The following is a 13,290-nucleotide window of genomic DNA, read 5'->3' as shown; positions in this document are numbered from 1 at the left end:
CTTCCCTACTGAGTGGCTCTTGTTGGACAACAAACTAACCCGCGAGGGGTTAGCATGCTCATTTGTTCCATTGTTTTATGCTAAGTGCTGATATCTGGGCCTCTTGTGAGCCTTGCCTCGCGCGGGACAAACTACAACGCGTGTAAGTCGCGCGTGGATACTGTTAATAAGTTTTCTGAAATAAGGAGTATGGTTCCGCGCGCAACCTGGGCGGAGGTTTGCGCGACTTTTTGGGACCATACCCCTTCAAAAACTGAGGACGTCGAGGTTAGGACCCATGTCTTCTTCTTATTAAAGTGACTTTCAAACTATCAAACCAAGTTCAAGATGGTATTTTTCCGATTCATTACGTATATATTCTAACATTACAGTTAAAACTAATACAAAAACAAAAAAATTGGTCCCCCGATGGGTTTGGGCCCTAAGTCGTCGCCCATCTCGCACACCCTTCGGGCCGGCCCTGGTTAACAAATTGAATCAATTTCCATTTGCTACATTCTTGCACGCCCGTAAAAATTTTGCTACGGCCAGTTGTATAGATCAACCCTAAAAAATCCGATCGACCCTTATTAATGTTGAGGGTTGACTAAGTTGATACTCTGTTACTCCTTTTTATACACAATCCATGCTTGTGTTACAAAGCATGGGCAAGTAGTGGCTTAACTAAAGCATGAATATTGGTACATCATAGTGTCGACATAACCCTACAAAGAAATGTGTTTTTACTTATGGGTGAGGATAATTTGGGCCGGTTATGGGGTGAATGTTTGAGACTTGTAATTGATTGACGTTTTTGTTTACCAAAAAAGTCGGATTGGTTAATTCGGTTACTTTTTTTTTAACGGCGTACGGTTAGGATGTCGCTAACCGAGTTAGTAGTTAGTATGTTAGTATCACCAAATTAGTATTAAATTCCCAATTGTCTGAATTTGAACTCACACCTTCAAGAGAAACAGAGCTTCCCATCTCCCCTTTATCACTAGGCAAAGAGATCATTGGTTATTCGATTACTTTTCGATTCTTGATCTTGGTCATTTCAATGTAAAAAGTAAATGGACTAATCAATGTAAAAAAAAGGATGGAGCAAACGGACTAATCAATGTAAAAAAAAGGTTGGATTAGTCAATGTTTATTTTGGTTATTTTCCGGTAAATATAATATTAGGTAGAATTTAACCATTTATTTTTATATTTTCTATATACCTAATGAAAATAACCATCATGAGTGCTCGTGGTGGCCACAGGTATTTAAGTTTCACTTATGGTGGGTCCAGGTGAGTTTTCCCCTCCAGATCTCAAGTTCGAGTTTGGGTGATAGGGGTTTCTCATTGAGGGGTTTAAATTGGGGATCTATTGTGCGAGGGGGCTCTATAGCGCGGACCCGATTAAAACAACGTATACTAGATCCAATTAAAACAACGTATCCTAGATCTCTCAATATTCGTGAATAATTCACTTCTTTAAAAAAAAAAATCTAATGAAAATAGTACCAAATGGATGGAGGAATTCATTTCTTTTTTACTTTCCGTACAGTCAAAAGTAGGTCACCATGATGTTGAAGAACAAGTGTACAAGCTTCAATGTGTGTTCTTCACCTAGAATACGTTTGTCTGTCCCCAATCTCCCCTTTGAGCCATGGCAGCATCCCCGATGAACAACACTGAACCAACTCCTGATCTTCAACTAGCTATTGTTGAATGGAAACCCCCCAATTTACCGGAACCCTTTGTCACTATCGCTCAGCTTCCACCCTCAAAAACATCTCCTCTTGCTCCGTTAACACCTTCATCTGAACTTTCGGTCTCATTCTCTCCAAATTTTCTTATTTTTCTTGCAATGTTTGGTTCACTGATGGTTAGATCTGGTGGGTTTTTCACAGGGTATACGCAAACGCAAACGGCTGAAGCCTGAGAAACTCGAGTTTTCTTCAATCTATGTGGAGAAGAAACGTTCGTCTTCAAAAGATAAGGTCTCTAGTTTGAGTTTCGTTTTCTTAAAATGTTGGTTTTTATATGCGTTTTATCTGTTATAATGTTGGTGAAGAGTTACCTAATTCAGTAATTTGAGAACTTAAACAACATAATTAGGTTGTTGGTAATGGTAGTTTTGAAGAATGTAAGTATCTAGCTTTTTTGCCATTATCTAGCTACATATACGAAAAATAAACCATATCTTGTTAACTAAAGTGGTTTAGGGGCTGTTTGTTTACCTCTTAATGCGGCTCTTTCTTAATGGTTCAGACCATTCAACACTTAATGGTTCAGACTGTTTGTTTTGTGAGCAGATGTCTGAATGGTTCATACATTTGCCTCTGAATGGTTAAGTATTATACAGAGTCTGAATGGTTAAGACCTCTAATCTGAATTGGTCAGACATTTGTCTCTGAAGGATTAAGCATTATACTGGCTCTTAATGGTTCAGACCTCTTGCTGGTTCAGCACTTAATGGTTCAGATCTCTTACTGGTTCAGCACTTAACCATTCAGAAGTTGCCAAACAGCCCCTTAGTTTTTATAAAAAATAATGAAATAATAGTGAATGAAAAACCAAAATGTAATGATCATAATTCATAAGCAATTTCAGTCATCATAACACGAAAATTACATATTACTTTTCGGATGTGCAGGCGGTACATGATCCTTCAAGAAGGCGTTTGCGGTCAGTTTTGACTTCAAATTTTTCATCTCTTTATTTGATCAAATATATATTTGTTTAATTTTAAATGCAGTTTGGGAAAGGAAAATGCAACGAAAGGCTGTAAGGCTCCGGTCAAAATCTCACAAGCTATGATTCGAGCAAGGGAGGTTCAATCAACCCTTGGAAATGAGCACCCTACCTTTATAAAAACAATGCTTGGATCACATGTTACTCGTTGTTTTTGGATGGTAATTCACTAAATTTATATTTTTTATGTAGATTGATTTCATGTGCTAAAATGTGCCAACTTACACCACCGGTTGCAGGGCCTTCCATTTCGTTTTGGCAGATCGTTTTTACCGAAGCAAGACTCTTTGATGGTAATCGAAGATGAAAATGGGGAGCAGTCAAATTGCAAGCTCATTGCATATAGGTATGGGCTTAGTGCAGGTTGGAGAGAGTTTGCAGTTAGACATAAGTTGCGTGAAGGGGATGTTTTGATCTTCCAGTTAGTTGAATCCTGCAAATTTAAGGTCGTAACCTTGTTTCTTTATTTGTGTGTTTTCTTCTTAATGCAGTGTGTGGTTTTGTTTATAGATTATACGATGAACACACGATGCATTCTTTATTCTTGTTTGACGCCAGGTAAATATAATTTGAATGTTTATACATATAATCTTGGTTTTCAATATGTAGGTTTACATTGTAAGGGCAAATGATTTAAAAGAAGTCGATGGTGCTGTTAGTGATATAACCCACAATGCACATGAAGAACACATGACTACAGGTTTGTTAAAAGATCATCAATGCAACTAAAGGTGTCATTTTTTATCCATTGCTTGTGATTGGATCAATTTGGGTTATGTTTGTTGTTTCACGGGGTACAGAAAATGCACTAGTTTTAACGTTATTTTACTAATTTCGTGAAAATAACGTTAAAAAGCGAGGGACGGTTAATCATGCATCATGTGGTGGCGTTGATAGCCAAAAGACAAAGGGGTACATGCATTAATCGCCTTTTGTCCCAATTGCTGAGTGTTATGTGTCTTATGTCCAACGCTTGATGCAAAACTACTATCAAGCCGGGGGGGGGGGGGGGGTCTCACCGGAGGCAGCCTCTCTATTCCTACAGGGTAGAGGTAAGGTTGTCTACGTCTTACCCTCCTCAGAACCTACCTTAGCTTTGCTATTGGTGGGATTTACTGAGTATGATGATGATGATGATGTTTGTTGTTTCACGGGTCAAACGATGAGTTAAGTTAAAAAAAAAAAAAACATAGCAAAAACTATGTCAAAAGAGATGAATTCTTGAAAAATTAGTTTACTAGAATCGAAACAATATAATTTTTAAATTTTCGACACTTAATTATTTGAAGATTTTTTAAGGGTCGGACAACAGGTGTTTTAGGGTCAACCCGACCTCTCACGTACCATATAATTACTCATCTGATCCGCATCTCTTTTGACCCGTTACCCAACCCACCCATTTCTTCACACTTCGAATTGCATGTATCTTTGATACTTTTTTATTAATTCACCTAGTGTCTACACAGCCACGATTAACAGGTATACTAAATCAAAAGGAAGAAAGTGTTCAAGTCCGAGTTCTCTTCCCTTAACCAAGGTTAAAAAGCAGCACAAAAGATCTAAACCACCTACTCAGCCCGTCAGCCACAATATGGACCATTCCGCAGCTGACTCACAAGTTCAAGAAGGTTCCCCTAAACCAAATCTTTCACTAAAAGAACTCAAAACCTTCAAAGACTTTCACATCATGGTCGACAAACAATGCATTGACTCAGAGCTTTCCGAAGAAATCCGTATAAATTACTTCAAGCTCTGCATTGGAAGAAATGAAATCCTTCACGCCGGTGTTCGTGAAGGCCTGTTCTACAAGTTAGTGGCGGGTGTGATTGGTGAAACCGTAAACATTGCAAATATGATAAGAAACTGCAAGCTCACCACAAGGAAGGAAGAATTCGATGTATGGGATAGTTCCTTGAAATCTTTTGAACTCATAGGAATGAAAGTTGGATTTTTACGTGATAGGATACGAGTACTCGCAAACCTTGCATTTGAATCTGAAGATGCAAAAAGATATGTGGAGGCGAAAGAGGAACGAAGCCGGAACGCAAATGAGATTAAGGTTTTGTTGGCAAAGCTGGTGAAATTATATGAAAGTAATAAAAAAATTAACGGGGTTGTGGATGGTTTGAAAGAGAAAGCTGAGAGGTATGAGATTGAGTTTCAGAAAAAGGTTGATGCACCATGGTAGAAGCTATGGTGGTCATGTAAATATGTTGGTGTTGTGTGAATCATGTAGGTCTTAAACTTTTGTAACAATAACCAGACATTTGGTCTATCTCGGGGTGTGTTGTTCGGGTCATTTAATTGGATTTTGGATTAGTTGTTTTTTTGGATATTGGTTATGCGGTTTTCAGGTAGGGGTGTTTAAAAAACTCGTGGCTCGCAGCTCGCTCGAAACTCGCTCGAAAAAAGCTCGAAGAAAGCTCGGCTCGAAATTGGCTCGTTTTTTTACGAGCCAGCTCGGCTCGGCTCGGTTTGTAAACGAGCCGAGCTCGAGCTTGGTCTGGCTCGGCTCGCGAGCTCGCGAGCTGGCTCGATAAGGTTTACATCCTTCATTTTTTTGTCCCACATCGCTTAGAAAACAAAAACTAAGGGAGTATTTCCCCTATAAAAGAAGGTAAAGACAATGTATACAATGAATTAACTATTTATACTTGCATATTTAGCCATATGGTTAAATTAAATGGCAATTATGGCCCTTAGTCTATGAAGAAATTCATTTTTAAGGGCTTTTTAAGTTGAAAATTGTGCGGTTTTTTGTTAGTTCGAGCTAGATCGAGCCGAGCTAGCTCGAACTCTTATCGAGTCGAGCTCGAGCCTCAAATCTCAGCTCGATTTGAAATTCGAGCTCGAACCGAGCCAGCTCGAATCGAGTTCGAGCCGAGCTCGAGCTAGGTCTAGCTCGGCTCGACTCGGCTCGTTTACAGCCCTATTTTCAGGTATGATCCGGTTGAGATGCATCTGTTGAACAAAATGAGACATACAAGTTCAACCAAAGCATTTCATCTCATCTCGTACGGACATTGTGCTAAGGTGTCTCCCCTCTATCTTGGAGGTGGAGGGTTCAAATCCTGTAAGTAGGCCTGTAAGCGAACCGAACGTTCATGAACTTGTTTGGCGGGAGGTTCGTTTATGTTCGTTTATTTAATAAACGAACGAACATGAACACACCTTGTGTTCGTTCATTTATGTTCGTGAACATTCCTTTATGTTCGTTCGTTTATGTTCGTGAACGTTCGTTTATTTACGATTGTTTATGTTCGTTTAAATTTTAATAAATACATAAATAGTTATATTTATATAAATATTAGGTTTTCTAACTAGTTATATGAATATAACTAATTAGTGTATCTATGAACCCTTATTTAGATGTGTTTCCGGATGAATTGTAATATATTGTTTCTTCAATCATGTTAATTTATGTTTATTAAAATATGTTCAATTAATTTTTTTTATGTTCGTTTGTGTTCGTTTATGTTCGTGAACTGTTCGTTTAGGCTTTAAACGAACGAACACGAACATGCCCGATTTCTAAATGAACGAACACGAACAAAAACATGTGTTCGACTATATGTTCGTGTTCGTGTTCGGTTAAAGTTAAATAAACGAACACGAACATGTCTATGTTCGTATTCGTTCGGTTCGTTTACAGGCCTACCTATAAGGCATTGGTGCTAAGGTCCGATCATTTCTAAACTTAAGTTTTATGGTTCCCATACTCGGGCCTCAACTTGAGTGAAACTCATTAGTGTAGAAATCCCCAACTATCCCCGTAATTGTTATAGTATAATGGATCCATCGGATTGGAATGCTTATGTATCGATTTTTTTTTTTAAATTTGGAATGCTTGTTTGTATGGTGGATTGTATGCTTGATCGAATTGAAGGTGCGGGATATTGGAAATCGACCTACTAATTTTAGGAGGATGTTAAATTGTGTTACTCGATACCCAAATTATCGAGTTCGATGACCAAACAATCAACCGAAACCCATTCTACCCGACCCGAATCCCCCAAATCTTAAACGGGTCGGCCGAGCTTTATATTCTCATAAACTCTTGTTTTCAGTTATAACACCGTATCGGTTTTTCGGTTGTAAAAGAACATTTTTCAGCAAGTAATAGTAATGACACACACATTGTGGGTTTTATAGCAAGATATGATCATATAAACTCGTAGATCAACGAAGTATTTTAAATCTACTAAGAATCTATACTATATAATATATAATAAAAGAAACCTGTTTTTTGACACTTGTTATTCTCTTATTTAATTGATTAAAATTATTAATAATACTAATAATAATATTTAATCTAAATTAATACAAATTTTTTTTATTAATAATATTTAATCAAATCTAAAATCTAATCTAATACAAATTTTTATTATCAATGCTTTTTAAAATGTGTTATTTTTCTTCCGAAGCCTAATCCACCATTTTAACTTTTAATTAATGAAAATGGTCCATGTGAGCATGAATATTATATAGACACCATATAAATAGATTTATTCGAATGTAACAAAAAAAATATAAAGCCTTAATATATCAAAAATTTTGTAATCAAAATAATGGATCAAGAGTCTTGTGACCATGAATATTATATACACACATCATGTAGTTAGATATTTACTCGAATGTAACAGAAAATATAATAAAAACATGATATATCAAGAATTTATGATCAAAATAATGGATCAAGAGCGAAAACACTTGACAATCTCCTGAAAGCAGTTTTTCTTGCAACAAGACCTTTCTTAATCAATTAAGAATCTGATGTCGTCACTAAACGCATTCCTTAAATTGTAGCCATTTTTTGAGTGTTTATTTTTTGGTGTCTAATCCGCATATATATCACCATTGCTCTTGATTTTCTTTACCGTATATCTCTTAAATGTCAACATATACACGTGTGATTTAGTTTACGAAGATTTTTCAACGCCGAGAACCTCGATCAGTACAATGGTGTAAAACTAAAATGGGATATATCGGGCTAGGATTCGAGTTACAGGAACAAGGGTCAAACCAACCACCCAAGAATGGAATCGTCGAGCAAAAACACTTGACAACCTCCTGGAAGCGTCTTTTCTTGCCACCAGACCTTTCTCCATCAATTAGGAATCTGATGTCGTCACTAAACACATTCCATAAATTGTATCCATTTTTTGAGTGTTTTTTTGTCTAATCCGCATATATATCAAAAATTGATTAAAATTATTAATAGTATTTAATAAAATCTAAAATCTAATCTAATAAGAATTCATACGAATTCCAAAGTTGATACTAATTTTCAAATAATTAAAAAAAAATCCACCTAACATCACAAATGTTTCTGTTAAATTAGTCAACTACAAGTACATGTAATTTGGGTGATTATTAAATCTTTAAAAATGTAACACCGCGAAAATATTAATGTTACATTTTAAACGAAATACCAGTAGTAAGTTAAGATAAAAGACTAGGAAAGATAACCTAGTTAGTAGAAATCTTAACATAACATGACAAAGTATAATTAAAAACCCTTGTTCTATAGCCCATGTATAATTGAGGGACCAAACTTGTCAATTCTGGAACTTAATTATTATTAGTAAAAATAACACACCAAACACACACCTAAGTGTGTGTTTGATCGATCAGAACGCAGGCAACAAAGGGGATTCCCCTCAAACCCTAATGTTCACAAAATCCATCAATTGAAGGTTCAAATCGAGTCCGAATTGAAATCTGAATATAGATTTGTGATCACCTTGACTAAGGGATCGTAAGGTATGCAAAATTTCATGATTTGGTTCTACCTTAGATTTTAGATAAAATCATGAGGTTCAAATCTGAGCATGCATGATGTTTGTTTTAATTGAAATAGTGTATAGGGATGAACCCTAGTAGATTTCTTGTTGAAATTTGGTTTAATTCTTGTGAAGTTCATGATCACCATTAGAGGTGATATGTGGGTTTTTGTAGAAAAGTATGAGACATTAGAATTATGATGTATCCTAGAGTAATTCAAGCTTTATGAACAAGATTCAGAAATTATTGATGTAAAAATTTAGCGAAATTGCTTAAATTGATGTTTGCCATGGCTAAATGATGAATGTTAAACTTAGTTACAAATTGTAAGAAATTATGCACACAAGATGCTTGACAAAATGCCTAAAAGACATTGATCGACACAAATGTGGTGTTGGTAAAGTAACAAGCTTAATCATGAGCCGAATGGTTCTAATGATAATTGGCTTGTATGTTTTAGGCAACACGAGTGAGACGTCGGGAAGTCAAGCCGGTGCGGACGCTCGCCAAAAGGGAAAGCTCTAAGGTACGTAGTTAACGCTACTATAATATTGATGATTTAGTTTTCATATTAATGAGTTGCTAGTTTGAACAAATTAGAATCGTGTTGGTTTGGTTGTCTAAAATGAGGGACTTCATAATGGCAACCCCAAACGAGTTAAATATGATGGGTACAAACCGGGTAACGGAAGTACCTCATCCGTAGACCATAAACCCGTGTGTCGGGTAATGGGAAGAATATTAGTATCACGCAAACCGGTAATGGGAGCGTGTGTGTTGAAACAAGGGATCCAAAATGGGTCGTGCTTGTTGTAAAGGAATGCCCCGTGCTGCGCTTTGATGGCCGAAAAGTGCAGGAATTGGTATAAACGGGTCAAAACAGCAAACAGGAAGAATATGCAGAAGCCACCGTAAATTACGGTACCACCGTAATTTACGGTGGAGGGTAAATCCTTACGGCAATTCTCTACTGTCTTACGGTGGAACCATAAACGCCCAGCGCCCACCGTAAATTACGGTGACCACCGTAATTTACGGTGGAGCCCTGCCAAAATTGTCTGGTTTTGCAAAACTGCGTATATCGAATTCGTTTTGAACACACACTTATTTATGTGAAATTTGAAGGATCCTAACATTATTGTTTTGTTAAATTTCCAGCTTTCAAGTAAGTCAATCAAGTGGATGGTGATCAACACAAGACTTATGAACCGAACACACTCAAGAAGATGATCTTCACTTTTGTCTTAGAAGTTCATTTGTGATAATTTTTGTAATGAAAGGATTACCTATGTGTCCTTTAAGTTTAGTGGTAGTTTCCAAACACTTATGTACTAAATGTTTTAAATGACTATGACCTTTCTTATCTAGTCGGTATAAATATTGGGCATTTTAATTTAGAGTGTTACAAGTTGGTATTCAGAGCTAAGGTTAAAGAGAATTGTGTTCGGTTCAAGGCTTGATCAACATCCGGTAAGAATTTACTTAAAGCAAATTAAATTTAAAAAGATTAAAAAGGGTAATGATTTATTGTGTATGGGAGGAGTATAGTGATATACTCGAACCCGGGAAGTACACTTAGTATAGATGATAAGGCAAAGTTATATACTTGGCCGGATAATAAGTACGAAGTCTCATGTAAGAGCATGAGAGCGATTGAACAAGATTATTTATCGGATCATTTTAACATTTCAGTAAGAAGATGTCGGGAGGTGCTAGTAACAATGTTCTATCCCTCACTACCGACGAGTTGAAAGAGAAGATTGCCGAGGAAGTTGGTAGGGCCATCGAAGTTAGTCTACCAAGATTTGTGGAAAGAATGCAAAACACCTTACTTTCGACTATAGAGGAAAGAATTGGTGAATTAAGAGAAGACCTTACCAGTGATAGAGGCAAGACTAAGGAAAAGAAAGGTTGTTCTTACAACAAGTTTATGGCGTGCAAGCCCCCGATTTTCAATGGAGAGGTAGATCCAATTGCTTGTCAAAGGTGGATAAGCGATATTGAGGGTGTTTTTGAACGAACGCATTGTGATGAAAGTGACTTCGTGGCATATGGAACTGGCCAACTTAGAGGCCAAGCCAAGGATTGGTGGGACAACCTCATAAACGAAAGGGGTGTTGAAACAATAAGGGCGATGACTTGGGAAGCTTTCAAAGTACCATTCCTCAAACATCATAGCCCCAAGGCAGTGATAAATAAGATAAAGGAGGAATTCATGCAATTGAGGCAAAAGGGTGAAACCGTTGATAAAATTACGGGGATGTTCATGGATAAGCTCAAGTTTTGTGATGACTTGGTCAAAACTGAAGAACAGAAAATTTATTATTATCACACCATGCTTAGGGCTGAATATAGGGAGTTCATGACTCCCTCACATTATGAAAGCCTCACCGATATAATCAATGCGGCGCGGGAACGCGAGATTGAACTAAAAAGGCAAGTTGAAAGAGGTGAGAGGAGGGCCTTGGATGAAAACCCGAGTCCCACAAAGAAGCCGAAGGTAGCTGAATCTTCGAAGAAAGGAAGTGCAAAAGGAGGATCTCCGAGTTGCAAAACATGTGGACGCACTCATAAAGGTGAATGCTACTTCAAGAACAAACCTTGCGTGGCATGTGGCAAGATAGGGCATGGGGTTGCAAATTGCCCAGACAAAGTAACGGTGTGCTATAAATGTTACCAACCGGGTCATAAAAAGTCAGAATGTCCGGAATTGGTGGGAAAGAAAGAGAGTGCCGACTCTAGGGATGAGACCCCAAAAGCTAAGGCAAGGTCGTTCCAAATCACTGCTGCTGAAGCAAAAATGGAACCTGACGTGGTTACAGGTATATTTACTATAAATTCGATCCTTGCACGTGTTTTATTTGATACAGGTGCGAATAAGTCTTTTGTTTCACATAGATTTATTCAAAACCCCATGTTTACATTAACGAAATTACCTATGCCAATGGAAGTAGAAGTAGGTAATAACAAAAGTTTTCTTGTTTGTGATGTATGTCGGGAATGCAAATTGAATATCGATGGCGAGGAATACTCCATTGATTTAATACCCATGTCCATGGGTGAATTTCAAGTGGTCGTCGGAATGGATTGGCTATCCCGCTACCATGCTAAGGTGATATGCTTACGTAAGGAGATACACCTAACGTCTCCGAGCGGAAGGCGTGTCATCATCTATGGGGAGAAGGCTTGTAATCCCATGATATGCTCGATGATAGAAGCCCGCAAGTTTATACTACATGGGTGTAAGGCATATTTAACTTATATACGTGACGTTGAAAAAGAAACGCCAAGAATCGAAGACGTACCTGTGGTGCGTGAATTTAAAGATGTCTTTCCCGAAGATCTTCCGGGAATGCCACCAGAGCGCGAAATAGAGTTCGGGATTGAACTGACCCCGGGTGCTAAACCGGTTGCTAAGGCACCGTATAGATTGGCACCTTCAGAACTGCAAGAGTTAATGTCTCAGTTGCAAGATTTACTTGAGAAGGGATTCATCCGGCCTAGCGTGTCTCCTTGGGGAGCTCCCGTGCTATTTGTAAAGAAGAAGGACGGGAGCATGCGGATGTGTATTGATTACCGGGAGTTAAACAAACTCACGGTAAAGAATCGATACCCACTTCCGAGAATCGACGACTTATTCGATCAATTACAAGGCGCTAGCTGGTTTTCAAAAATCGATTTGAGATCTGGTTACCACCAATTGAGGGTAAAGGAAAATGATGTACCAAAAACGGCATTCCGGACACGATACGGACATTTCGAATTTCTCGTGATGTCTTTCGGATTAACGAATGCGCCCGCGGCTTTCATGGACCTCATGAACCGGGTTTGCAAACCAATGCTCGATAGATCGGTGATTGTTTTTATAGACGACATCCTCGTTTATTCAAGAAACAAGGCGGAACACGCTAACCATTTACGAGAAGTATTGGAGGTATTAAGGCGGGAAAGATTATATGCTAAATTCTCAAAATGCGCTTTCTGGTTACGAGAGGTGCAATTCCTAGGGCACGTCATAAGTGCCGAGGGAATATTGGTGGATCCGTCGAAGGTGGAAGCAGTGTCAAAATGGAGCCCTCCAAAGAATCCATCCGAAATTAGAAGTTTCTTGGGGTTGGCAGGTTACTATCGGAGATTCATTCAGGATTTCTCCAAAATCGCAACGCCATTGACCAAATTGACCCGCAAGAATGAGAAGTTCGTCTGGGGAAGCGATCAAAAAAAGGCATTTCAGACATTAAAAGAAAAATTAACCTGTGCACCGGTGTTGACTTTACCGGATGGTACGGAGGATATGGTAGTGTACTCGGATGCATCACACCTAGGCCTTGGGTGCGTACTAATGCAAAGGGGAAGGGTGATCGCCTATGCCTCTAGGCAACTTAAGCCGCATGAAACAAAGTACCCAACTCATGATCTTGAGTTGGCAGCCGTGGTCTTTGCCGTGAAAATCTGGAGGCATTACTTGTATGGTGTGAAAAGTACTATTTTCACTGACCATAAGAGTTTGAAGTATTTCTTTGATCAAAAGGAGCTAAACATGAGGCAGAGACACTGGTTAGAAGTGGTGAAAGACTACGACTGCAAGATCCATTACCACCCCGGAAAGGCTAATGTGGTGGCGGATGCCCTTAGCCGAAAGGACGAATGCGCTCCAATACGAGTACGGTCTATGCAGTTGGTAGTAACTTCAGGTTTGCTCGAGCGTATCCGAGAAGCCCAAACCAAAGCGTTAAAGGAAGAAAATTGGAAGAAAGAACGTATAAAAGGGATGGTAAAAGACC

The 13,290-nt window shown here is 38.3% G+C and overlaps 1 protein-coding gene across 2 annotated transcripts; it reads left to right on the top strand.

Annotated features, from left to right (window-relative positions):
• Positions 1 to 1,516: 1,516 nt before the first annotated feature.
• On the top strand, positions 1,517 to 5,049 carry LOC110868025 (B3 domain-containing protein Os01g0234100). 2 transcript variants are annotated; one of them, XM_022117105.2, is made up of 7 exons: positions 1,517 to 1,799; positions 1,879 to 1,968; positions 2,625 to 2,656; positions 2,727 to 2,883; positions 2,962 to 3,168; positions 3,332 to 3,422; positions 4,189 to 5,049. In XM_022117105.2, exons 1-7 carry the CDS (start codon positions 1,635 to 1,637, stop codon positions 4,908 to 4,910), a joined length of 1,464 nt encoding a protein of 487 aa, XP_021972797.1. In that variant the 5' UTR covers positions 1,517 to 1,634; the 3' UTR covers positions 4,911 to 5,049. The 2 variants fall into 2 exon arrangements, with proteins under 2 accessions (XP_021972797.1, XP_035833591.1); XM_035977698.1 differs by lacking the exon at positions 2,625 to 2,656 and having other exon boundaries at positions 1,542 to 1,799.
• The last annotated feature ends 8,241 nt before the right edge of the window (positions 5,050 to 13,290 follow it).

Source organism: Helianthus annuus, chromosome 9 (assembly GCF_002127325.2).
Source record: "Helianthus annuus cultivar XRQ/B chromosome 9, HanXRQr2.0-SUNRISE, whole genome shotgun sequence".
Lineage (NCBI taxonomy): Eukaryota > Viridiplantae > Streptophyta > Magnoliopsida > Asterales > Asteraceae > Helianthus > Helianthus annuus.
This window is presented reverse-complemented; position numbering and strand designations above follow the sequence as displayed.

Bases quoted from the DNA above. Each gene is read 5' to 3' on its own strand.
- LOC110868025 (XM_022117105.2), top strand. From the start codon at position 1,635: ATGGCAGCATCCCCGATGAACAACACTGAACCAACTCCTGATCTTCAA. The intron at 2,884-2,961 runs GTAATTCACTAA...CACCGGTTGCAG, and splicing joins TTACTCGTTGTTTTTGGATG to GGCCTTCCATTTCGTTTTGG. The intron at 3,423-4,188 runs GTTTGTTAAAAG...GTGTCTACACAG, and splicing joins TGAAGAACACATGACTACAG to CCACGATTAACAGGTATACT.